The following is a 27,758-nucleotide window of genomic DNA, read 5'->3' on the forward strand; positions in this document are numbered from 1 at the left end:
ATTAGTGTTTTAAACAGTAATAATTAAATATATTTGCTATACTATAAATAAATATATATAAATACTATAGCTACAGATAACACAACAAATAATACATGTATTGTTTAATTAATAAAACATCAGAAAGTGATAAAACACATTAGAAATAGCAATAGCTTCATAACAGACCAATAAATCAACACATTTTCATCAGCAGATGTTTGCATGTTCAGTAAAAATATTTCAACAAGTTTATGATTAAAATGATCAATGAACTTTAGCATTACACCATGTAATTTACGTTTCATGTTGTACTCATGGTCCTTTGTTAGTCCAGTTTAGGACAATGTCTCTGACGTATGTTTCATATCAAACATATGTCATATCAAAACAAGCCCACACCTGCAGTTGTTTCAGTTTTTCACTGGTGTTTCCTGTCAGCTGGTCAACCTCACTCAGGCAGACATCCATATCAGCCAACCAAACGACAAGCTCCTCCCTTTGTGCTTCAAATCCCTCCCACTCTGAGACAAGGAGCTGAAAGAGAGAGAAAAGAGTCAATTATAAAGAAGAGAGAAAAGTGAAACCCTCCTCAGAAGGTCTGACTCGCATACCTGCAGTTGACCTGTGATGGACTCCAGTTTGGCGTTCACGTCATCCCTCGCCGATGCCAGCAGCCGAGTCTGCAGGGTGCCCTGGAAGAGCTGAGTTAATGTTCGACTCCTCCTGGTCAGGCTCTCCAGCTGGATGAGCCGAGGTCTCCCCTCTCGCCGCTGCCTCTGAACACAGAAACACAAATTGCATCTGAAGCAGGAGGTGCAGATTTTTTTTGCTATTCTTTTCTAAATCCAGGCTAGATCACGTGGAGGTATTTGGAAAACTTTTTTGGCCAGCGGACAACTGTTGTCTTGCAGAAAGTCAAATCAAACATATGCGATACACAATCAATTCACAAGAACACATAAAAAAATAAGTCCAGTTCTTGCCTGATTTCAAGTGAAATCTGCATCAAAACAGGGTGACAGAAGTAAAACGAGAGCACAAAGCCTCACTTTGTACAAGCCTGCTATTACAGTTCTCCTCTATGCAGATGACTTTCCTGTTTTCAAGGCACAACTTGGATCTGCTGTACGAATCTTATGGATACACACTAAATGAAACAATAGTGTGCATGACTCCAGATTCTGATCTCTCATCCTAATATGGTCCCAACATAGCAACAGCAAGAAAGCAAATGTTGAGGCTTCAAAATACAAAGTCCATAAACCAATGGCTGACATGGGTTTTATCATAAGGGTGATAAATATACAGATTTCAGTCTGTCTTAGAGATTTGATGTTCATTTACCTGCAGATGCACTATACGTACCTGCTCCATGGTTTTTCACAACATTTTGCACACCACTATTAAATACAGGAAGTAGGTGAACTAAAACAAGTCATCTTTCTTTGTGAGAGGACCATATTAATGAAACAAACCTCAATGACATCATAGGGATCCCTAAAGATGCTCCTGCTGCTTCTCTTCCTCCTCATCCTAAGCTTCCTTCTCCTTGTCCTCGCCTTCCATCCAATTGTAATTCAACCTAATTGTGTTTCTCCCCCTCCTCTTCCTCATTTTGTTGGAGCTGTGAACACAATTAATGTGAATCTGGATTAATTTGTGCAAACAAGAAAAATCTACAGCTTTTTGGTCAGAGGTGCTCTTGTGATTTAAGCCGGGTAGAGTAGATTTATGTGTTGATGCTACCTGCTTCAACTCTGGCTGCTGAGTGACATTTACACCCTGGCTGGATTACAAACTTTAACCATGTGCTGAACTTTGGCCCGGCGTTGATACCTCTTGTTAGTATAACGACCTCTTCTTAGCTTGTATGTATGATGGTGGATAAATGAAATATACAAAAAAATTAACTATATTACAAAAGAACATCTATCTTGGAAACATCAACTGACCGGAGCATAACTTGTCAACTAGTCCGAAACTAAGTTATGCAGGAACAGTCAAAGACACACCTCCTCATGTCACATTTCTATTCATTTCTATATAATTCGATTAGACAATGAAGAGTTATCTAATCTAATTATTCATTCAAAACTCTTATGCATAGCTGTATTTTATACAGCTCATACAGAATTCAAAGTACAGGTTCATGTGAGTATTTAATGTACGGCTCAGATCTACAGAATTTCAAGAGTTTCTAGGGCAGACACAGAGCTCACGTCACAACAGGCTTCAGGCGCCATTTTAGTGACTTTAACAATATATTACATTTTAATTTCGGTCTAGCTGACATTAGGTTATGTACGCAGCACGCAATTGAACCACATATTTTAGAAGCCAAAGGTTCAAATTAGCTGGGAGCACCTTCACTTAATTATAACAGTGGTTTTGTTAGGAAAACAGTTGGATACTAAATTGCGCTGACCTCAACGGCTAACGTATCTAGCTAATCGCTACTGTTAGCATAACATTAACAGCAAGCTACAATGACGAGTAACAAAAACAAAACAGTAATAAGGTTTTAATGAAAATGTTTTACCTTTTCTAACAGTCCCAGAATCCACAGCTTCAAAGTCCAGCAGGTACTGAAGACTGTTATCCGCCTCGCTGTCACCGTCCGTGAGTTTTTTCCCCCCGAAAGGTCAAGGCCCGCCGCTCGCGCACTCTGTCTGCGCATGCGCATCCCAACGACTGACCCCCTCCGTCCGCTCCCGGGAGGTTATAGTATGACGTGTTCTGACGTCACTCTCTGAGTGTACACACATTTGATGGACTAACAGCTTGTTCCTTCATCTCCTCCATCAGGAACAGAGCCCTCTCTCCCAGAGAACTGCAGCCACCGCTGAACAGCATCATTCCCAAAGTCAACAAGCTTTGCAATAGCTTTAAATGTCTGCATTAAAATGGGAAAGTCTGACACCATTATCCTCAGTCAAAAATCCTTTTTAAGCTGCTGTTTTTCCTAGTTAAGCCTAATTTGTGTGCCCAGGGACATCCAATGTATATTAATAAACATATCTGTGACAAAAGGGATGCTGCTCTGTACAAAAGATTAAAAAAAAAAGTCAAAGTAAACATCTGTCATTTCCGCTATATACAGTATAGTATATAGAGAGATGAGACTACGAGGCTCCAATTACATCAGTGCAAAAAAAACAAATAGATATAAGAAAAGTAAGAAAATAGATATACACTTTATACACTAAATATAAACAAAAGTACGTCTTTGTGTTTCCATTTAAACAGAAAAAAACTTGGCACAGAAAACAGACAGATGAAATGGGATGGAGAAGGTGTACATAAATTATACAACATACCACAGTACATTGCACATAAATATTGTTCCTATAAAACACAACATATTTTGTTTTGGACAGCTCTGTTAATGTAAAAATGTTTTAGAGATCCTATATTATTTGAAAGTACGTATTGTGACTCTGTGGAAAAGCATCAGAATCAAGGAACTAATGTGAGCAAGAAAACACCGTACTGTGGTCGAAACTTAAAATAAGCTGTGGTCCATTGACACCAAAAGTGAGTCGGGTGTTACTCCACCTGTTTATAATCTCTCACACCCAATAAAATATGTTAAACAGGGGCAATGTTGCAGTGACACCAAACTCATCATGCAGCTTTAACCTGTAACGTGCAGTTTACCTGCATAAAATGGCAAGAAATTGGTTTCACATGCTATGTGAAAGAAAACTAAGCTTTTAAGAAAACCGACTCATAGCACTAATAGTAATAAAGATGAGCAGGATTATTTGCTACTTATGCAACAGTCAGCAAGCTAGTTGATGACATTTTAGAAATCAATTCTTAGTTAATGACATCGTCTTCCATCTTCTCAGTTATAATTATAGAAGATGTGTCTCTGCATGACATAAGATGGAGTGTAAGGAGCTCCTCCAAGAGGACCCAAACACAGGACAAACACCTCAAACCAACTGTCAAGCATGCTGGTTCAAGGATGGTGATGTGAGCTCGTCCTGCAGCCACAAGAGATGGGCACCTTGCAGTCGATGAACTCCTCTGTATGCCAAAGTTTTCTAGAGTCCAAAGTGAGGCTGTCTTTCTGACAGCTAAAGCTTCTCCTAAATTACACCATGCAACATGATAATGACCCCAAGCACCGCAGCAAATCTATAGCATGGTAGTCCAGTCCTTAACCTGACTGAAATGCTGTGTTTAAAGGAATGCTTGCAAATGTCAATTAATTTAAGCAGCTGAAGTTATTGCTGCTAACTGCTGGTTCTGTAAACTAATCATAGAATGATTGCGATATTGAACTAAAACAAATGCCTGAATCCTAAATTGTGGATCACTCATTGTGGTAATCAAATCACTAAATGTGATTCAGAATTTTTTCTTTTGTATATATTATTTTACATCCAGCGGTTAATAAGAGAGTAGATATTTTGATTATAGTTAGCAAAAATTCAGACTAAAGTCTGGATTTAGATACATCAAAGCCTCTTATTCATTCTGTGCCTGGCGCTTGCATTTCTGTACCGTCACATACGCTAATCCCAGTTTCTCAATGATTGCCTGACACTGTTCTGGTGAAGTGATGAAAAACTCAGAGGCAGGTTTCACCCATAGCAGAGGATCTGTGTTGAATCAGCAACTTGCAAAACTAAATCAAAACATGGACTATTGATTTAAAACAGAAATTGCAACAAAGTTCAACATTTACTTCATTTACGCAATTAAATCACCTGAGCAGCTTTACTCATGAAATTATAACAGTAAGCTGAATTTATATGCAGTGAGATTTACTGATCAATTACCAAAGGAAAGATTTATGCCTGTAAAGAATGGCAAATGGCCGCCCTGTTACAATGCCATAAAAAAAGATTGTCATGAAAAGTAGGTGGCATCTGATCTACTGTAACCTGTTGAGCAAAGCTGTCTTTCCAGCCCCACTCTCTGATTTTTCTTTTCTTAAAAAAAATCAAACAAAAAAACATATGTTTTCAAAGTTATTTGGTTACAAATGTATTTTGGAAATATTGAGCAGTGCGAAAACCTGCACTGATCTGACCTAATTTCTTCCTCATCCTGATTCCTGACCTGGCTAAGGTGGTTCTGGCATCTGACAAGGATTCCTTCTGGGCGTCTCCCTGGTGAGGTGTACTGGCCGTGTACCACCGGGAGGAGGCCCTCGATCAGACCCAGGACCTGAAGGAGTTACCATGGATAAGCTGGAGAGGGAGGTCTGAAGTTTTCTGCTTAGACTGCTGTCCCCGCGACCCGGTCGCAGATAAATGAAATGGGTAGAGCAAGTTTAGTTTGTAAAGCATGCAATTGTTTCCATGCAGGAAATTTATAGCAAAAAGAAGAGATGAGCCCTTCGTCACAGATGGTGTGGTCACCTGCAGGTTCAAGGTTATTGCATCTCCAACCCACATCGATAGCCACTGTACTTGAGGGAAGTTTGGACAATGTTAAACACTTTCTTCAGGCAATTGTATTTGGATCACCTAAATCAGGGGTCCCCAACTCCAAGCCTCGAGGGCCAGTGTCCTGCAGTTTTTAAATGTGTCCTTGATTGAACACAGCTAATTCGAATGGCTAAATTACCTCCTCAACATGTTTTGCAGTTCTCCAGAGGCCTGGTAATGAACTAATCATTTGATTCAGGTGTGTAGACCCAGAGTGAGATCTAAAACCTGCAGGACACTGGCCCTCGAGGCCTGGAGTTGGGGACCCCTGACCTAAATTCATGACAGTAATTCAAGCAGTAATGCCTAGACGGACAAACAAACCATCCTTAACCTCCTTGGACCTGACGTCCACATATGTGGACATCACATTTTGGGTTATTTAGACCAAAAAACTCAACACCATCTTACCAGATAACACCAGCTACAATATTGGTAATATGTGTGTTGTTCAGCAGAACATTGTCCAGTATGTTGGCTGATATACTTTATTTACCTTTGAAAATAAAAGTTGATCTGATTTTAATGAATTACAAGGAGTGTTTTTAATTATTATCTTTGAAATAAACATACAGTGCTTATATTAACTGCTGAATTAGAAAAAATAATGTGCTCTTAAAAACACTCATCTATTTAAAGACTACACAAGCTGTGTTAATTATAGTTATACCATAATCCTTTGTGTCAGCATGTGATGTTAAATATACATAAACAGTATGTGTTATCAAATGAAAGTGCAAAACTCTTTGTTAGGAATCTCTACCTCTGATAACAAGTTTCATGCTTTTTCTAACTGAAAAATGAACTGAACTATGCATGAAACCACAATTCCTAAAACATGGATAACAGAAACATGAAACTCAAATAATAATCATCACAAGCACAACAAGAGAACAAGAAAACAATCCATGATGCAAAATTAATCCAAAACATAATAAACTCAAAATACTGGGTCCAACGGACACAGAACCGTGACAGCTACATAGTACTTCAGTTAGAGTCATTGACCTTTTTTTTTTTTTTTAAACAATGTCCATATCTACTCCACTGATTAAAAAGGAGCATAGCCTCGAATGAATAGCCAATTATATGCCCCTTGTCCAACATTTAATGGTTCAATTCATTGCCATTTTTTCCCCATTCGCAGTTTTTTATATAAATTTTATAAATTAATGTGCACAGTTTGTGTTGTTAGTGTCTTTGTTAATTATCCCGTTTGTCTTTTAACCCTAACATGAAGCACTTTAGTCTTTCAATCAGTTTTTGTTTTCTCAATCTTATAGAATATTTCTTACACTTAAACACAAAACTTTAGGCTGCTTTGGGGATGAAGAGCCATACAGAGAGGAATTAGGCTAGTAACAAATGTGCAAAAATGACCCATACAACTCATGTGCAGTGATTTTTGTGTAACTATTATTAAAAATTGACACATCACCAACTAATTAAACATGAATGACTCAAACAGATTTTACACAGATGTGATGACTAACTGCTAAAAGGTTTTCTGTGGATACAAATGTCTACAAATATTTGTGACATTCTTTTCTTTCACTTACAGATTGGTAAAAAATGTGTGCACGGGTTACCAGACACACACAGGTTACATTATATTTGTGTGCAGTTTTAACATTATATAGTATATTGTTATTAAAAATTATCTAATTTAGTAGCCATAGCCACTACCTTAACAAAACAGACAGGTAAAGTGGCTATCAGGTAATTGCTAATGAGCAGCCAGGTTAACATTTATGTTAACTCTTCAATATTTCAACACTATTAAAACAGGAGCTTTACTCACTGCTGAAACCTCACTGTTTAGCTGCTAGTGAGGGGCGGGGCTGTGTGCCTGTCTGTGGTGATGTGTCAGTTGAAGGAGGCGCTGTTGGTCTTTTTAGTATCAATTATTATCTACTGACTTTTCTTTCTTTTAAAAATCCTCTTTTAAGACTCTGACTGTGCAAGCTTTGTTCAAGTGCTGTTGGAAAACTTGGACATCTGAGCTTTCCTGTGCATTTATGCATAGTGAACTGGTACTTATACAGAACCTTCCTATATTCAAGTTGAGCATTAAATAGCTTTCTACTACAAGTCATTATTCTACCAGTCACACACATTTCTGCAGTGCTCTAATCTGAGCATTTTTATCTGTTCACACACACTCACACTATAGCCTATAAAGGCAAATTAATGTTTTGGATAAGTTAAAGTAACAAGTTGTTCTTGTCAAGAGAATACAGCCAGTCCAAAATGTAGTGCACAGACCACAGAAGACAATTTCTGTTGGGGGAAAACTCTGTAAAAAACCCAGGAGAAATAAAGACACAATGAGACAAAGTTACTTTCTTTATCAAACGTGTACACGGGTGAGCTGCTAAGAACAACTCACACCATGCACAGTGGCTTGGTAATTTTTATAGGCACAGAGCACAGAGACAGTGAGAACAGGATAACAAATAATAAACAGATAAAATAAAACAACTCCATATATGGTGCTAGTCTCGTCAGCAGAGAGCTAGGGAAGATAAAACAATCTAAAACAATGTGTCCCAGAAACAAGATGTCTTTGCTGGGAAAGTCTAAAAAGATAATTCTAAACTAATCTAACCATAGGCAAAGGGCAGACAAAAGGCATCTTTGTACATTTAAAAGAAGGTAAAGAAACATAGAATCATTTTTTCCTGTAACACTTTCTGTCTACAGAGTGTAAATAGAAATGGTTGAATGAAGAAATCAAACAGTAGTTTCTCTGATAATCAAAGCAACAATCAACCAAAAGCTTCAGATAACTCATACTGACTGCAGTAAACAGAGTTACTTTGGAAGAAGAGAAAGTGGAGTGGCGGAGTCTTCATTGTTTTCTGTGCCAATGTGGAACAAACCTCTGATGGTTTTCAGCCATCCCTCTGCAGAGGAGAAACACAACAGTGAGTCAGATCACAGAGTCCTGGTAAATGCATGAAGTCACATGACTCCGATTAAGGTGACTGCTCTGTTTATTTTCTGTCAAAGTATACATCAGTTCTTGTGTTTTTATCACACTAACAGCATTTTCATGTGAGGTCACTAACCTTCACAGAAATATAACTGTCAATATTACTAATGGACATGAATGTGTTCAGCAGGAGCTTTTAGGTCATATTCTCTTATACTGACCATGAACCAAGAGCACCACCACTTGCTGCTCCAGGGTCTTTCCCTCATTGTCGCAGACGGTGCAGATATAAACACCTCCATCTTCACAGCTAACATTTCTCAGAGTCAGACTGGCATTTCCTGAAGTCCGTGGGTCTTTCTTCATCTCTGTGTGGCGTCGGAACGATTTGTTGTTTTTATGATGCTGTGTCCGACCCTGCTCATATACGATTGCCTTGACTTCTTTATCTTGGATACGTTTCCACTCCACTATGATGTCCTCTCTCTTACATTTTTTGGATTCAAAGGGCAGCAGGACACTTTCTGCACCCTCTGTCACGTCCACTGCTTTGAGCTGGCAAACTGAGAGAGCAGAGAAGAACATCAACTGTAGCAAACAGCAGCAGTAAATCACTTTTTTTTTAAAAAAAAAACGTCTTTCTATAATGTGGATAACAGCAGGCTGTGTGGCTTAGTGGAGCTCACATAATCACCTATTGCACGGAAGACTGGGAGGGGATAGAGATCTGTGGGAAGACTGTTTCAGGAAAGGCGTGCCAAAAATCTGTTAATCAGATATGTAAAAAAAAAACAAAATGAAAGAACCATAACCAATGTGTTAATTCATCCTATCATATATTCAGGTTTTATGTGTGAAGATAAAAGTATAGGATACATATAATGCCTGACTGGTGCTGGATTTATTGATATCTGACAGAAAATGTCTGTCTTCTCCATTCAAGGTTAAAGACGTCTTTTTTTTTTTAGTTTGAAATTTATTTTTTTCCCCACTTCATTCTACATGTCTTTGACCTCTTGTAGGAGATTTTTATCAGTATAGCATTCCTCCATGAATATGTTTGCTTCTTATCAAGGGCAGCTTTTGTTCTTTTGAAGGCAACTGCACGGACAACATTCATAACTTGAGAAACAACATCAGTGAGGAACTGAAGGCTGAGCTTTTGGGTATAAATTAGTCTTCTTCCTTTAGGGGTCTCAAAATGGATCATCTGCCTCTTACACCAAACACCACATCTATAGCACTCTCTCTTGGCATGAAGTCCTACTGCTGCTCACTGATCAACACTCTTCTTCTTAGCCTAGCATCAACAACTATTTCCCATATCTTCATAGTATCGCTCTGTAGTTACTGAAGCTCTGCACATTTCCATTGTTCCTGAAAGTCAGTACCAGTACGTGTCATCAGATTTTAAACTGAAACTCTCAACATCCCCACAGGAGCCGGCCAGGTCTGCAACACACAAACACACACACTACCTGCAGTTTTCTTCATCCTTTTATATACAAGGCTCATGAAGACAGCAACAGCAGCAGCCAAGAGAACCAGGGGAATCAGGACAGCTGGGACAACTTTGACCCAGACTGGAGAAGGTCCTGTAAAAAACACAAGCAACCTGAACATCACCCACAGTAGTTTCACTTGTTCCAGCAGTATTTTAGATTTCTGAAATTTTAAATAATGATTTTTCAGATTCGATAGGGAAATGTGGCATCCTGCAGGATTCCACTTTGGGACCTATTTTGTTTTGTTGTTTTGACTGCCAGCAAGAAAAAGGACTGGCATGTTTTTGTCTAAACTTCTAGCTTACTTATCAGACATGTATATTGTCTGTTTGTAAATTATATCGATGAACACTGATTTGTAAATTATTATAATGCATTAAATGATCAAGATTAAATGTTCTGCTACTCTGTTCTTTTTGTAAGGCTACTGTTTTGTTTTTTGCTTTTTATCACGCTTACCTCTTTTATTCAGAGGTAAGCATGATACGCGAGTGTCTGGTTTGAGACTTATTGCACCATGTATAAGCTATCTGAGACGAATGAGAATCCCTCCAAGAATCGACTAAGTTGAATCTTTGTGCAAACAGTCTTATGAATGAGTTAGAGTCTGAACTTCTAGAAGGCCATCTGTCTAAATAGCTGTTAAACACTGTATTAAAGTCTCCACCAAAAATAATAAAAGAATTGGGATATTTAGATAGGCAGCACGATGGCACGGTGGTTAGCACTGTTGCCGCACAGCAAGAAGGTCCTGAGTTCAATTCCACGATCAGGCCGGGGTCTTTCTGTGTGGAGTTTGCATGTTCTCCCCGTGTTTGCGTGGGTTCCCTCCGGGTACTCCGGCTTCCTCCCACCGTCCAAAGACATGCAGCTTGTGGGGATAGGTTAATTGGAAAATCCAAATTGCCACTAGGTGTGAATGTGCGAGTGAATGTGAGTGCGAATGGTTGTCTGTCCCTGTGTGTTGGCCCTGCGACAGACTGGCGACCTGTCCAGGGTGTACCCCGCCTCTCGCCCTATGACAGCTGGGATAGGCTCCAGCGCCCCCCGCGACCCTGAAAAGGATAAGCGGAAGCGAATGGATGGATGGATGGATATTTAGATAACCAGCGCAGTAGGCGCTCCTCCAACCTATCAAAATATAGTTTATTCTCCCTCTGACAGTTAAAACTATACACATTGACTAAAACATAGATAGAGTGTGCAGCCTCAACTATTAGAAAAATGTAATGACCATCTTTATCTATGTCAGAATTCAAGATTTTACCATTAAATCTTCCTTTAAGTATGCAGACACCAGCAGCATGCTCTGTACCATGGGACATCCACAGATCATCTCCCCATTGCGATCTCCAAAATGTTTTTTCTTGTTCTGTTGAGTGAGACTCTTGTATAAAACAGAAATCTGAATTGAACTGCTTGCAAAACAAAAAAATAGCCTTACGTTTAACATTGTTTCTTAAACCTCTTGCATTTAAAGAAATAACAGACAAAGACATAATGATAGTAACAAAAATTAAAAGTGACAAATAAGAAAAAGCTTAGACCAAGTAAATGAAGAACAGTTGAATTGGGAACCTGGTCACTTAAGAGAGTCCTATATAAGATGAGAACTGCAACCCCTGAGTAAGGAAATTGTGAACTTGAATAATAATAGGAATACAATAGCCTAAAACAATAAAACCAATGTGGTAAAAAATAAATAAATAAAATAAATAAATGCTTCACATATGAGCATTGAAAGGGAGCTTAATAGAAATTTTCTTGCTCCATTTAAATAACTAATTGTTTTTTTTAATTCTTTTTTTGAATAAACAAACAAAATAAAATAAAAAGAAGCTTATCCAGCTTGCTCATAACATTTTCAGCAAAAATATTGCAGCCAAACTGAAGACCAATAAACTTATAACAAATAAACTGCATCAGTTTAACTCTGATCGATTTATCAGTCCAACAACAAAAACAAACAAAAAAAGAACGGCAGTGAAACCAAGTTAATCTTAAGATACTTCAGTTTTCACCTCAAAATACCTTGGATCAAGTTATAGGGGTGGAAAAATCTCTTTTCCCTCCACGAATGCACGACCTCCTACGAAGAACGCCAGCTTGTTTTCTTTGCGCGCAGCTTCCACAGACGGCCAGAGTCTGTTTCTTCGGGCGCGGTCGTCAGGAGACAGATCCTCAGCCAGCTTTAGGTTGTTACCTTTCAGGTAGGTGGACTTCTTAGCAGCGCGCCAGACAGCATCGCGGTAGATCCTGGATGTAAACTGAATGATGATTCCCCTGGGTTGGTCGTTGTTGGACTTCTTGGGACCGATGCGGTGGACGGTGTCAACGACGTCGGGGAATTTATCTTGCATCTCCGGCAGGACTGATCTACAGACTTTGAGTACCTCCTGCCGCACGTCCTGCTTGTCCCTCTCGGTCAGACCGTAGAGCTTCAGATTCCAACGGCGTGAATAGCTCTCCAGGTGAGAGATGCGCTTTTCCTGTGCTTCAGCGATTGCTTTATATTTTTCGAGCTGTGCCTCAACACTGACAACTCTGCTCTTCGTATCATTTAACTCAGCACAGACAGCATCAAATGACTCCTTAACAGCTGTGATATGTTCAGTGTTCTCTTGGACAGCTTTTTTCATCTCGGAGATGGCTATGGAGTTGTCACTCACCATTTTTTCAAGAGTATCCGACCTCGAGTTAATCAACATGGTAAGTGATGAGAGCTGGGAGAGAACCGTAGATGTCTCCGTATCCGCAATTTTTCTTAGCTTACCAGCGGGAGAGGCGCATGGAGTGATAGGGAGAGGGGGAAACTCTTCTTCCATCCGTGAATACTGAAGCGGTTCGGAAACTGCCTCCAAATAGTCGCGCATGGAGTCGATGAGAGTATTTTTAGTGTCGGCGGGCATCTCAGTGGCGAGAGAAGACTGAGCAGCTTGGCTAACATTAGCAAGCTTGCTAACGGAGCCGCTGTTAGCATGCAACTTCTTAGAATCGGTCTTTCTCGGTTTGCTCATTTTGGTTCACAAATAGATACCAAAATGAGAAGTAAAGGATGACTATTGCGTAGGCGTAAATAAAGTCTCTGTTCACTGTGTGTAATATATATTTTAAAAAGGCCAGGTTCGCAGAGCTCAGCGATACGTGACTGCTCAGAGCGCCATCTTGGGGGTCTCTCCATCACTGGGTGTCGTAAAAGGGGCTACACATCGATAGTAGAAACATTGATCGGCAACCCTCTGATAGGTCGGCGAAAATGTCGAAGGAGAGCGCTCGGTATTTTTCGGCAGCAGAGCAAGAACTCTTGAGTGAGGGATTTCAGGAGTTTCAGAGTTTATTTAAAACGCAAGGGAACACTGCAAAGGCTGCAAAAGCAAGGAGAGAGGGCTGGCAGAAAGTTGCTGACAAATTAAACACGTAAGTAATTTAATAATAACAATAATAATGGAGTGGATTTATATAGCGCTTTCCAAGGCACCCAAAGCGCATGACAATGCCACTATTCAGTCACTCTCACATTCACACACTGGTGGAGGCAGCTACGGTTGTAGCCACAGCTGCCCTGGGGCAGACTGACAGAAGCCAGGCTGCCATATCGCGCCATCGGCCCCTCTGGCCAACACCAGTAGGCGGCAGGGTAGCCTTGTATTTATCCTGTGCGCTCTCTTCTGTTTACATGATCATATGTCAGACACAGTGCCAGCTAAAGCAGTCAAATTTGACCTAGCAGCAGCTGGACTTGGAGAGAAACGGATTTCATTCCAAGGTGATGCTACATGTCATTTGTTAATATTTCAAGATTCAGTTTAACTACATTTTTACTCTTATATGTACCATTTTTGTAGTAATGTACAGCAAGTAATGTGTTTTACAGGAAGGGATGATGACCCAGAAGTGGTCAAGGCAATGATTGAGGATACCTTCCCTCAGCTGAAAGACACAGGAGGGTTTGAACTGCTGAGAATCTCGGGTACAACACGAAGCCGTAACCTGTGCACAATCCCAAGCCCAGACACTGGATATACAGTGCGATATCTCCGCAGTCCGTTGAGTGGAATTGGACAAGCTTTGATCTATATAAGGCCACTGCAGAAAAGTATTGATTTGGAAGACGTGAGTAATGACTAGGGTCACAATATGTTATTTGCATGTATTAATAAACTAGTTCAAATGGCTAGCTAAGCTCAACTATGTGTCAAATCACTTTAGCTGTCAGCTGGTTAGAAACATGACTGCATATGAGTAATAATGGTTCTGAATGTGTATGTAAGCAATTGTTAGAAAAGGTTTAGAAGGAGATATGTCATTTTGTGTTTACAATTTGTTTCTGCTTCTCATGTTGGCAAATGCGATTGCAGAACTGTCAAAATATTTTTTATCACAGTATGCACCAAATGTATATTAAATATATTTTTTATCTCCATATTCTCTGTAGAGCCTGACAACCCTCCAGCAACAAGGACCCCCCACAAAATGCCTGAATTGTGACATTAACATTCCTTTAAATAAAATGAAAAACCACATCACTAAATGCACAAGGTAAGGAACATCTTTGATTTTCTATATATTTTAGTATATAGTGTGGAAACTAAGTAAGTCCACTTTATATATATTGGTGATGGATGCTGAAATCTCTGCCAATCCCTCTCACAGTTCATTGAGTGGTGCTGAACCTCAGTCTGTTACTGAAAGTCAGGCTAGGCAGACTCGTAGTACAACAGCAAGGTCAGAGGTCCCATCCTGTAGCAACAGTGATGCCTGGAATCTGTCCTGCGGGGTAGAGGAACCAGATAGTATCATCTTGGAATCCACCATAACCTCAGCAAGAGCAGAGCAATCATCAAGTGATATGGTGGTAGTGCAGGAAGATGCATCTCATCAAGATGAGGAAAAGTCACTTCTAGGGGAAAAACCAGGTAGTGACAGGAATTAAGTTAGGAAGATACCAGACAAATGGCAAAAAATACATATATTTTATTTCTTTTGATTCATGTGATCCATACAAATGTGTACCTTTCAGAGTGGAAATGTGAACAAGATGCAACCAGAGCAGCCTGGCTCTACAAGTCCGAGTTACTTTCAAAGTATGAGACCAGAAAGGCAGTAGTCCTGCAAATGGACTTGCGGGAAAGTATTGTGGATCAACAGAGATCACTTATCTCCCTCTACAAAGCTCCAAAGGTAGAGTGGGCGGGCCCTGTCAGCTGCAAACTGGAAGGTATTTTTTCTGTATTGTGAAAACATTAGAAATCCAGTGACTGACTAATCCGAAACTTCACAAGTTCTTTTCTTCTTCTTCCTTTTAGGGGATGTTGCTGTTGGAGAAGGGGTGAAGAGATTCTTCTTCTCAAAGGCAGTTTCTCTAGTACAGTCTGGTTTGCATTTGAATTTTGGTATGTATGAAACTAGACTGGGCACATGTATAGTGGATTAAATAAGAGAATATTTCATCATGTAAAGAAAATGTATTTGTTATGTAAATGAGTTAATTGTGTTAAAATTACTGCCTGGATTTCTCATACTCACCATAACCTAGCTGTACTCTTTTCAGGGAACACAGATCTTACAAGACTGTTTGACGGTGAGCCAAAACACTTGACTCCGTCCACTTCTCAGACCTTGCTTGAGAGTGACATGTTTTTGGTGGCAGGTAAGAAAGTTATGTACAGAAATAAGAGGAATAGTAATTTAAAATAATACATGTGCAGCACTAAAGGAAAAAGCATTACTTGTGTTACATTATCCTAACTGTAACCGTAAAGATGAAAACTAGATTGAATACAGTTACAAAACTGTTTGTCTTTACCCCCATGCAATGTTAGGCTAAGTGAATTTATTATGTTTTATTTTTATTATTTATTATTAGGAAGAATAATGGGACATTCATTCATTCATGGTGGACCGTGTGTGTCTGGTATAAGTCCTGCAATCATCCATGTCCTTTTTGGTGGCTCACCTGAAACAGCTACAGTTCAGATTGAGGATTGCCCTGATATTGATATCCGCAGCACTATTCAGCTGGTTTGCATTTTTGTACCATTATTTTAAAGAATTACTATTTCACTAAATATTAAATTTAGAGACAAGATTGAATAGCCATCAGTACCTACTACTGACTAATTTTCCCCCCCCTCTGTCCTAGCTTGATGGCACTGCTGAATTAACAGAACTGGAACGAAGAAATGTTCTCGAGCTAGCCCTGGCTTGGGACCTGCCAGGTGTCACACAAACCAATAGAAAGTGGCTGTATGAACGTCTGCTATTCCACGCTGTGAGTACGGACTTACTCTCCCCAATAAATGTAAATTTTAAATAGAAAAGCAAATCAAACCTTTGGATGTGAATAAGTACATTTTTCATATACATTAAAAAAATCTCTTTGGAGGCCATTTGAAATGCTTTATCAGTACAGTGGATGTTCTTTAAGTATTTAACATTTAAAGTGTGTTTTACTTTACGGACTCACACTTCAGTTTTGGTTTGGTCTCACTGTTGTAGGTCATAACACGAACAAGCCGTCAAGTCAAGCAGCTGAGGAAAGGGCTTAAGGAGACCATGGTATGGCCGCTTCTGACAGCAAGATCAGACATGCCACAGAAGATGAAGATGAGGAGGAAGAGGAATGCTCTCTTGAGGATAAATGCAGAGTGGCAGGCTACCTTCGGTCCTTCATTGAAAATGGTAAGTCTGCTGCGATAGGTATTTTGCTATTGGTTTTCTCTGATTATACTTTGGTAAATTACATACAGTCCAGTGATCTCGGGTCATTAACAAAGTACACTATAGTATAATTTTGTTTTCTTATTTGCTCCATACTGCCTCCATGCAATACATAAAAAACAGAGTGGTGGCATTATCAGTTGCATTATAATTGTATGCAACTACTTTTAGCTTTGTTACCATAAAAATATCTATGACAGCTACAACAGCAATTTGAGTGGGGCAAAAATGTCTTGTGCTCTTTATGTAATTGTTCATCTTTTAAGGTATTTCTCCATAAAAGACTCAAAATAATGAATATAGGATGTCATTATAGCTCAAAACAATGTTCCATTGCAGCGTCTTGTGCACAACGAAAAGCCCTCATCAAGTTTTGGACAGGATGGGAAGTCTTGCCGAGAGAAATGACTGTGGAAGTGGTCAACAGCAGTCTTCCACCTGTTTTGAAGTACTACGTCTTCCTGCACACTACTGTACCTATGAGTCATTTCTAATGGACATTCAGGTGTGTCTCAACTCTACTGACTCAGGTTTTGGTCTGATTTAGGATTGATTCCATAACCACATGGTAAGATTAGACCATTTTTCTTTCTTGCATCACTTTACTGTATTCAGTGTTCAAAGAAACGGACAATCTAGTGAGTTCTAGTTCCTTTAATACACTTGACAGTGTAAAATACACAGTACAGGTGAGCATTTATTGCTTTTTGTCAGTTTATATTAAAAAGAGTTTAGAAAACAAAATCAGTTCACTGTACATTATAAATTACACAGTATGTTTATTTTATTCTCGCTACTGGAAAATTTATTTGCATTAAGATTTTATACTACTGTACCGTGTGCATTGTATTAAATCTGCTCAGAGTTGACATGTACTGTACATCCAAGAAATGAATATCAAATCACTTATTTTATTGTCACTTATTTTTATTATTATTAAAGTGACAGCTGTGTAAAACAAATCCTGTTTTATAGCCACTCACTGTTTTGTTGAAAATGAAATTGGTTATGCTGTTTTGAGTCAGTATTAGCTACAAAGCCATAGATGTAGAAACTTAAAAAAGGGGTGTGAACATATTGCACCTGCTTACTTTGAAGAGTTAAGGTGTGGTATCAAACATAAGTTTGAGTGACTGAACAGTTTCACAGTAGGCATCCAAAGCTTGACTGAGTGAAACGTTGCTGTTTGGTAGCACAGCAAGCTCTCGTTCACTCAGTGCACGTGGGAGCTGAATCTCAGGAATGGTGATCTCATTTGATGGGCGGTGATTATGTGGTCCTGTCCAGTCCACACCATAATCCTCATCAACCTGAAAGACCATGCACATGTTTTAAATCTAAACTGAAGAGGTGTTTCCTGCAGCTGTTCCTAGATGGACTTATTGAGTCTGTCAGGGCCTATTCGAGTTTTTTAGGCATAATTATTCATTCACCCATTCTAGGTCAGGATTGGTTCTCTTCAGGTATAACAAATTTAACTTTGTTTAAAGTATTGCCATCTATACCTGACAGATGGAATAAAAGGAGAGAATGGCTTGAGAGACATTTTCACTTACAGGAGAAATATTTGGTACACCAACTCGAACAGTAGAACTCATCTCAACTACAGATAGTAGAGTTTTACATAGAAGAACAAATACGGATCAAATAGTCATGTACCTGTGACAAATCTTGTCCCTCCTTTCTGTGCAGCAACCAGAGTTGCAGAGGTGAATGGTTGTTTGCTGTTCTGAGTCCGTGCTGATTCCATGCTTCCTGGAATGACTGAAGATGATGTTGAATGTGATGCAAAAAGCATCTGTGCAGTGCAAACAAGTCAATTTCTTCACCAGGGTTGAGCAGTCCTTGAATCTCCAGCTGGGTGAAGATTGTGTAGAAAAGGTCAAGGACGTTTTCATATACATCCCTCCACAGGCGCTCAATGCTATAAGACACAGTGAAAACCAGTCAATTATGCTCAGAAACCATTTGTTTTATTACAATTGCATGTGTAAAAAAAAAAAAAGTAAGACAGACAATCAATTTACTTGTCCTTACCGCTGGTTGTGAACACTTCTGCCTGTAATGTGAGAGTTCCTGTTCTCCCCCATTGTCTGCACCATGAAATGTGCAACCTTCACATTTTCCCCTCCTTTGTCTGACCTGGAAAAAAAGTAGAGAAGTTTTGATCCGAGTCAGTGAGAGTAACAATCTGAATATAACTACTGTCCAATACAGAGTTTTTTGACATACTGTATTTGTTAAACACCTCTTACCGGACTCTTGATGGTATGCCATATTGTCTGATTGCTGACAAGAAACCATCAAAAACTGTTGTAGCTTTGTTGTTGGTGGCAGCTTTAAGGTAGACAATTAACCTAGAAAAACCATCTATCCCACCATATTTCTCACATATCATTCTCACATTACATATCTGTGTCTTATTTATTCACATAGTTATTTATTTCATCATGACTTATTTATTTATTTAATTTTGAACACTTTGGAGTTCCATATGTAACACGTACGTAATCCAATTCCACAACACGATGTGATGGGGGAATCAGCTGTGTTTTGCTGCCCATTTTATTTCGAATCTGGCGCGAACCGGTGAACCAGTTCCCGAATCAGTCACGTGGTACGGACTGCCCGCGAGGCCTCGAACGTCACTGCATACGTAATCAACGCAAGCCTCGATTCGCGCTTCAGAAAAACGCCCCCGCGATTACCCGACGCGCGATTCGAAGCTTCGACACACAGGACACATCACTACTTTTAACCGAACATAGCAGCCGTTTTAGCTCGGTTAGTGTTAGGTATTTTAGTACCATGGTAGCATTTACTGGATATTGTTTTATAGTGACATTATGCAGGAAAACTCTGTCATTCAATAAGGCCCCTTTGTTTTAGTTATTTTTCTCTTTGACCCAAGAATTGATGTGTGAGAATCACAGGCTGGTACAAGGTTGAAATACCACAGAGATCACTCCCTCAGCTACATTAGTTTCTTAATCTTTTAGACGCCTGTTGAAGGCCAAATGGTTTGTTTCAGATTTCACTAATGAAAGAACTCTTTGTTTTGTGCCTTGAAAATATGTCGCTGAGATAATCACAATTGTAGCTGAACTAATAAACTACACAAAGGATGCTTCTTCACCCAAGGGCAGGAAGACGCTCCCTTATCTTGGTCTGTACTGGTTTAAACTGATAATCTGCTGTCTCATGAATTTTACCCTCTATATAAACTGTTGTACTTGTGAATAAAGTTGAGTCACTTTGGGAAGACAATCTAAAGCAGTCTCTGTTTTCTTGTTCTCCCAAGCTGCTCCCGAGCTCGTACTAACACGCTGAATGGCATGCTTGAATATTACTTGAGAATATATTTCAACATTATGCACTCCACACTGTATATAAATGCCACTTGTTTTGCACATATTCAACTCTGTATATTTTATATATTTTATTATTATTATTATTATTATTATTATTATTTTATTTTATTTTTTTACTATTTAATTTGTAAAAATGTGTATACACACACACACACACACACACACACACACACACACACACACACACACACACACGTAGGAAAATATTTAGTATACACATCCAGAAATGCATACACTATTATATATTGTACATATATTTATTAGTTTCAGGTTGGCCATTCTTGTATTTTGCTCGTTTGTGTTGTTGTGTTTGCACATCTCTGTTGCTTGTGGGGCTCGCACACAAGAATTTCACTCGCATGTGCTGTGCCAGTGTGCCTGCACATGTGATGTGACAATAAAAAGTGATTTGATTTGATTTGATATTTGACTGTGTTACAGACTAAGGGACATTCTCTGCTGATAGGTGAAGGTACATTCTCTGCTGATAGACGTCCACGCCTCGAAGGAAGTCGATCCACGGATTAGGCCCTGGAAACCGTTTCCTTCAATTTTGGTGTCAGAAGTGGGATCCTGACGAAGGTAGGCACTCGTCTTTTATTTTATAAGACTGTGTTATGCCTTTCTCAGTGATCCACATAGAAACGGGATACGCTGACGAGGCCTTCTTCAGTGGCCCACATAGTAACAAGTGGGATACGCTGAGGAGCCTTCGTTAGTGGCCCACATAGAAACACAGGAAGTTGCCTGTTGTTTTGTAAATAAAAGCAGAAAGGACACAGGAAGTTGCCTGCTGTCATAAACTAAGAAGTTGCTCACCAGCAGAAAGGACACAGGAAGTTGCCTGGGGTCATAAAACGAGAAGTTGCTCGTTAAAAAGTGAGAAGTTGCTCACTAAAAAGATAAAATTGCTAGCAAAAAAATCAAGTAACCTCAGGTGTGCCACAGCAAAAATAAAAACTAACTTAAATCCTTCAAAGCGTCTAAACCCCTCTGGAAATCACTGACCATGGGTCAGAATAATTCAAAGACCTTAGACGGGTCCGATAAAAACTCAAAATTAACTGTAAAACCGAAAAAAAATAAAATATAAAATCACAAATAGCGGCTCAGTACGACTCCCACTTCCGGTTACGTTTAACCCACGCTCGCGAATCAATGAAGACTTCCATGATTACGTATCCAGAACATGCGGAAGTGCTTACGTGACTGATTTCGTCTCGAACTTAAGAACTGTAAGTTTAATGCATCCTAATGTATTTCCGGAGCCCTATCCCGAACGATTATCGCCAGAAAACAGGTCAGTAGAAATGTTAAATACTATTTGTGATAAGGAAAGTAGGCTGATTAAAAAGTCCTGTAAAAAATATATGATAGAATGTCGTGATGTGACCAATCGCATGCTACCACTATGGAAAAAAGGACCCGAGCCAGACGTAAATGCTTTAAATCAAGCCAGTGTAGGCTCTAGTAAATCCACTGCAGAAAAAACTAGCCTTATATGCCCATCCGTTCAACCTACGGCTCCGCCGCCTTATGATGAAAAGACAGAATTAATAGCTGCTGCGGCGGCTGCACGTCATCAGCGCGTATATCCTGATATAACAGCAGAATCCCAAAAGAGTGAGGAAGGCACTGAAATGACACCTAAATCAGAAGAAGATGACTGGTTTAACCTAGATCAAAGACAGGAACGAGAATACACTGAACGAGAAAGAGAGTTACAGGAACATAAAAAGCAAACAAAACAGTTAATGGCAGAGTGTGAGGAAATCATGAAAGATCCTTTAACTGAACGTACGGAAGCTGAACTGCAGCAAGCAGTTTCCGTCATAGATAATCATGTTCAGCGCCACACTAGAGTAGCAAATGGTTTAACTGTGCCAAAAGCAATAACTAACACCAGAAATTTAATAAGGAACTACTTAAAGCAGAAAAAAGAGGAAAAAACTCAAGAGGGCCCCCACAAAAACACCCGTTATAAAGAAAAGCAGGGATCACAATTTAATGACGTCAGCCCCTCCCTTCCGTTCATGATAATAGGGGACATGTGTTGCATTCAACCCCCTAAAATTTCAGAGTTAGCAGCAACCATTAAAGAACTTCCCGATCCTCTACAAAATCCTACAGCCTTTGTTTCTGCATTACAGAGAAGTACCAGATACCACCACTTGGGTGGGCCTGATTATAGATATATATTATGTCAACGAATTCCAGGTGTGACTGAATCTCAGCTTATTGAAGAAGTAGAGGAACTAGACCCTAAAAATGACCAAGCAGCCAACACCACCTCGTTTTTGTGGATAAACGATGACAAAATCACAGCCTTTTTTCAAAATCTAAAGAAATTTCTGCTCACAATGTCTAGAGATAAAATTGATTTAAATGCAGTAACCATGTGTAAGCAAAAGCCAGATGAATCCATTCTAGTTTTTATGAAACGTTTCACACACTGCTGGACTAATGAGGCATGCATGCCTGAAGGAGGAAATGATCAGATTTTCATAACAACATTCTTAAACAATATTCATCCAGAATGTTCACAACTATTGAAGCTGACTGCCACTGATAATCTCTATGACATGAAAATAAAGAACTTTATCACACTTGTCAAAACAAAAGCTGGTGCAGATCTTTTCCCCAACAGCACGAAGGCTAAAAGTGTTAAGATTATGTTGAATTTTGATGTTGAAGGCTCAGAGGAAAGTGAAAAAATGATGTATGCAGGGGCCCCGCCCCCTCAACAAGCGCAGCAGGGAGATTTCAGAAGGAGAGATAGGAGTGGAGACGTATGTTTTTACTGTGGAAAAATAGGACACTGGAGGAGGGAATGCAAATCAGCAGCACATAGGTCTCAACCACAAAACACAGGACCAGCTCCTGCCACTAGGCGTCAGCAGAGCTCTTACAGACAAGGTAACTGGCAACGCAGACAGGAATCACATCAAAATAATGGCCCCTTTGCACTTAGGGAGCAACCTTATAATCCACATTTTAATCCCCATCCATATGATAACGAAAGACTGGACCAACCATAGGGAGGCCCAGGTGAAGATGAGGGACAGTGTGAAGCACTACACACGATGCTGCATTTGCAATTGTCCCGTAACACAGAAAGCTTGCCCATGTTAGATATAGAAATAGGTGAAAAGATTTATTCCTTTTTAGTTGACAGTGGAGCCACTAAAAGTTCACTGTCTGGAAAATTCTATAGTGGGCCTGTTTCCTCTGTGTGCATCAACACCATGGGAATAAACGGAACTCTAGTGCAATGCCCCAAAACTCATTCTCTAAAGACACGCTGGGGCCCAAAACCAGACGAAATTACATATCATCCATTCATAATTATTCCAAACTCGCCTGTGAATCTATTAGGCAGAGATTTAATGGCAAAAATGAACTTGTGTATTTCATTTAACACAAAGGGTGAAATGTTTGCAGATACTGATAACAGCTATGTTTTCTCTGCCCTATGCACCGACACCATGGAGAAGGAACAGCCTCTGTGTCAGCTGGACGCCTCAGCGGAGAATGAACTCAATATCCATCTGACTGGTATCCCACGTCACACTCTGTGTCAAAAACATGTGCAAACACCGTTACCAGGTAGCCCCATGCCTGGAAGCCACATATTTGTTTCTCTCACACTGTTCAACAACATGATAACTGCACACACCAGTGAAGGCCGAACAGTGGTTTTGTCACATAACTCAGACATAGGCTATGACATTACTGCACCATGTCGACACACAGATCTAACCTACCCCATACACTGTACTCTGCTGTCACATTGCCAGCTGAATATCAAAACATGACATTATGGTCAAGAGGTGAGAATGATGTAGGATTTATTGACTGTACACCTTATCATGCTCAGCTGAAAAACAACAAGCCGGTATATGTCAAGCAATATCCCATTTCCACTGAAAAAGCCGCAGCCTTAGACATCATCATAGGAGATTTATTGACAGCTGGAGTAATAAAGCCCACAGTATCTCCATATAACACTCCTGTCAATCCTGTGCCAAAGCCTAACAAACCTGGCGTATGGCGTTTCACACAAGACTTAAGGCAAATTAATGCAGTCATTATGCCTCTACCTCCTCTTGTCCCAGATGTCCCCAGCATACTGACATCTATTCCAGCAACAGCCACACATTTTACTGTGGTGGATTTGTGCTCCGCCTTTTTCTCAGTACCTGTGCATGAGGACACACAGCCGATATTTGCTTTTACACATAGAGATAAGCAGTACACATGGACTCGCTTACCCCAAGGCATGGTAGACAGCCCTGCGGCTTTCTCAATGGTGGTACGTGCTACCCTGGACGGCTTCATTCCTCCAGAGGGCTGTACTCTGATCCAGTATGTAGATGATCTCCTCCTCTGTGCTGAAAGTGAAAAACTATGTCAAACTGCCACACACATGCTACTCTAGCACCTCCAACAGACTGGCCACAAAGCATCAGCAAAGAAAATGCAGTACTGTCAGACTTCTGTTCAATATTTGGGATTTACACTGTCTCACGGACAACGTTCCATGACTACAGACAGGGTCAAAGCTGTGACCTCTGTCCCTAAGCCCACTACACAGAAGGAAATGCTGTCTTTCCTAGGCATGGTGAACTATTGCAGACAGTGGATACCAGACTGTTCTTTTCATGACCACATTCTGCGTGAATGCTGCAAAAAAGACAAGCCTCCTCGAATACTGTGGTCCACAGAAATGACTGCCTCTTTCAATGCATTACAGGGAGCGCTGACCTCCGCCCCTTGTTTGGGTCTGCCTGACTACCACTTACCGTTCCACCTGTACGTCACAGAGAACGGCACAACCTGTGCAGGTGTATTGGCCCAAGAGCATGGCTGTGGCTACCGTCCAGTAGCCTTCTACTCAAAGGTGCTGCCAGCAGTAGTTCAGGGGATGCCGGCCTGCCTGAGAGCAGTAGCAGCTTGCTCTATCATGATAAGGGACTGCGAGAAGCTCACACTCTCACATGACACTATTCTACACACCAATCACCAGGTCACGACCATTCTAGCAAACATAACTACACAACACATGACCGCACAACGTCGCTCAGGTTATGAAGCTACACTGACTTCAACAGCAAATCTCACTATAAAAGCAAGCAGCACACCCAATTCGCCAGCACACTTACTCATTCGTATGCTGTGTTCCTCTGACCGACAGGATGGTTCAGACGACCCTGACGATCATGATTGTATGACACGTATACAGGAATCCACAGCACCACGCCCAGACTTAGAGCAGACACCAATCCCAGACTCAGTCGTTGTTTATGTGGACGGGTCCTGTTCAAAACCAAATGACAACTCATTTCTTTGTGGCTATTCGGTGGTGACATTGCCTGACATCATACTAGAGGCTCACTCATTACCATTTCACTCAGCACAAAAAGCAGAGCTCATGGCTTTAATACGCGCCTGTGAGTTACATGTGGATAAGCGGGTAACAATTTACACTGATAGCCGTTATGCATTCGGTGTGGTGCATGACTTTGGCACATTGTGGAGACAAAGAGGATTTAGATCTGCTGATGGAAAATCGATCGCTAATTCTGACCTTGTTCAAAGACTTTTGCAGGCTATACAGCTGCCATCGGCAATTGCAGTTGTTAAAACGAAGGGGCACAGCACGGCTGACACAGACGAAGCAGTGGGAAATGCTCTTGCAGACGTAACCGCGAAAGCAGCTGCTGCCTCACAGCAACCACCCAGAAAGGAAGTATTATCTTTGCCTTTACAGCTGCCACTTGTCATGCTCCCAGACTATTTAGAAACAAATGTTGACCTAAAATTCATACAAGAGCAAGCCTCTGCCTTAGATTACACTTACTGGGAAAGTAATGATTGTACCTTAGATAACAGAGACGGCTTATACAAAAACCTTGAGGGTTTGATTGCCCTCCCATCTTCACTACTGCCAATCCTTGTCCGCCATTTTCACGGTGTGAGTCATGTCGGACAAAGAGGGGTAATAGGAGCAATAAAATCAAGATTTGTAATCGAGAAAACATCACACGCAGTAAAACGCATATTAGCAACCTGTCTAACATGTGCACGAACTAATGTAGGAAAACCAAAAGCAAAACATCAGCATTTACCACAACCAGATTTCCCATTTCATACATTACAAATTGATTTTACACACATGCCAGCACAAGGAAGCATCAAGTACTTACTGGTAATAGTGGATCAATTTAGTAAATGGGTAGAAGCTTATCCAACATCAAAAGAAACTGCAGAAGTAGTCTGTCAAAAGTTGTGCAATGAAATAATACCCAGATTTGGAATACCTCACCAAATTAACAGTGATAGAGGACCTTCATTTACATCAGAAGTAATTCAAAAGTGTGCTAAAACTCTAGCAATAGACTGGAAATATCATGTACCATACCATCCTCAGAGTTCAGGAGTTGTAGAAAGAATGAATAGGACCATAAAAAATCGCCTGACTAAAGCAATGATAGAAACAGGAATGACCTGGATCAAACTACTTCCTCAAATCCTCTGCGAGATTAGAATGACTCCATCCGCAGCAACCAAATTATCTCCATTTGAAATAATCATGGGAAGACCGTTTCCAACACCATGGTCAGCCTCCAGAGGGGCACCGCTATTGGAAGGGGACATAGACACTGCATTGTCTGACTATGTTCATAACCTGGTAGAAACACTGAATAATAACTATCAGAAAGTTTGTCTCTCTCAGCCTCTCCCTTCCATAGATCCAACCCATCCGTGGAAACCAGGAGATGCGGTGTTGGTAAAGTCGCTAAAACCAAGGGCACTCGGGGAGGCCGCGTGTTCCAGCCCCCAGACTGTACTTGCAGTGACGAGAACCAGCATCCTAACAGACGGACAACCTCAGTGGATTCATGCCAGCAGGGTTAAGACCAGCCCCACCAAACCACCTAAGGCGTCGGATCAAGTAGATGACGACTCAGGCGAGCCAACGCCCGGATCCAATCCACCTACACACACACAATCACTGATTAACACACAACGCCTGAAAGAACAACAACAAGGTACTCGAACATCCAGCAGGAACAGAAAGCCTAGAGTACCACACAATGTCTAACCTGATAAAGATAGACTCGTTTCATCCTGATAATGGAGAAAATGAAATGCCCATTGTCATCACACGACGCTTATACGGTGTCTCTCGAACCTGGGACCAGGCCAGGAGACGACTAAAGAACTGTCTTTTTTATATATTTAGGTTATTAATCATATCTACTGCATTAACCTTAGGATTTTTATTTACTATTTCGTATTGTAAAGTGCAACCCTGTTCACATTTCTGCAAGCCACATTCTCAATGATAACCCATATAGCTACTAGTACAGCTACTTCAATGTATTTGCAATTAGCACAAATTGATCCTGAGGATGTGCCAGATGTTACCAATGATGTTCCTGATGTGTATATTGAACATTAGGTTGTGAACTATTACATTTTATGATTTGCTTTTTATATTATGTTATTACATTTGTGATTTTTCCTTTCTATTTGAGTTATTATTTTTAAAAATAATAAAAGAGGGGAACTGTTAGGTATTTTAGTACCATGGTAGCATTTACTGGATATTGTTTTATAGTGACATTATGCAGGAAAACTCTGTCATTCAATAAGGCCCCTTTGTTTTAGTTATTTTTCTCTTTGACCCAAGAATTGATGTGTGAGAATCACAGGCTGGTACAAGGTTGAAATACCACAGAGATCACTCCCTCAGCTACATTAGTTTCTTAATCTTTTAGACGCCTGTTGAAGGCCA

General features: G+C 40.2%; 2 protein-coding genes across 2 annotated transcripts; one reads left to right on the forward strand and one right to left on the reverse strand.

Annotated features, from left to right (window-relative positions):
* Nucleotides 1-8,240: 8,240 nt before the first annotated feature.
* LOC146617474 (uncharacterized) lies at nt 8,241-11,191 on the reverse strand. The gene is made up of 4 exons (XM_085372192.1): nt 11,134-11,191; nt 9,840-9,956; nt 8,583-8,924; nt 8,241-8,332 (listed from the first exon to the last, which is right to left on the reverse strand). Exons 1-4 carry the CDS (start codon nt 11,189-11,191, stop codon nt 8,241-8,243), a joined length of 609 nt encoding a protein of 202 aa, XP_085228318.1.
* Nucleotides 11,192-12,472: 1,281 nt separating this feature from the next.
* LOC146617475 (uncharacterized) lies at nt 12,473-23,658 on the forward strand. Its single transcript, XM_085372177.1, has 11 exons — nt 12,473-12,575; nt 13,558-13,632; nt 13,741-13,979; nt 14,302-14,405; nt 14,520-14,782; nt 14,887-15,084; nt 15,173-15,259; nt 15,418-15,516; nt 15,733-15,862; nt 21,168-21,257; nt 23,452-23,658. The coding sequence occupies exons 1-11, from the start codon at nt 12,473-12,475 to the stop codon at nt 23,507-23,509; spliced, it is 1,446 nt and encodes a 481-aa protein (XP_085228303.1). The 3' UTR covers nt 23,510-23,658.
* Nucleotides 23,659-27,758: the final 4,100 nt, after the last annotated feature.

Source organism: Diplotaxodon limnothrissa, linkage group LG15 (genome assembly GCF_057381915.1).
Source record: "Diplotaxodon limnothrissa isolate DT_005_m linkage group LG15, D_limnothrissa_male_GT1.1, whole genome shotgun sequence".
Classification (NCBI taxonomy): Eukaryota; Metazoa; Chordata; class Actinopteri; order Cichliformes; family Cichlidae; genus Diplotaxodon; species Diplotaxodon limnothrissa.

Bases quoted from the DNA above. Each gene is read 5' to 3' on its own strand.
- LOC146617474 (XM_085372192.1), bottom strand. From the start codon at position 11,191: ATGTCCCATGGTACAGAGCATGCTGCTGGTGTCTGCATACTTAAAGGA. The intron at 8,925-9,839 runs GTAGTGTGTGTG...CTGCTCTCTCAG, and splicing joins AAGGATGAAGAAAACTGCAG to TTTGCCAGCTCAAAGCAGTG. The intron at 8,333-8,582 runs GTCAGTATAAGA...TCTCCTCTGCAG, and splicing joins GGTGGTGCTCTTGGTTCATG to AGGGATGGCTGAAAACCATC.
- LOC146617475 (XM_085372177.1), top strand. From the start codon at position 12,473: ATGTTCAGTGTTCTCTTGGACAGCTTTTTTCATCTCGGAGATGGCTAT. The intron at 14,406-14,519 runs GTAAGGAACATC...TCCCTCTCACAG, and splicing joins CACATCACTAAATGCACAAG to TTCATTGAGTGGTGCTGAAC. The intron at 21,258-23,451 runs GTCAGTAGAAAT...ACCATGGAGAAG, and splicing joins CGATTATCGCCAGAAAACAG to GAACAGCCTCTGTGTCAGCT.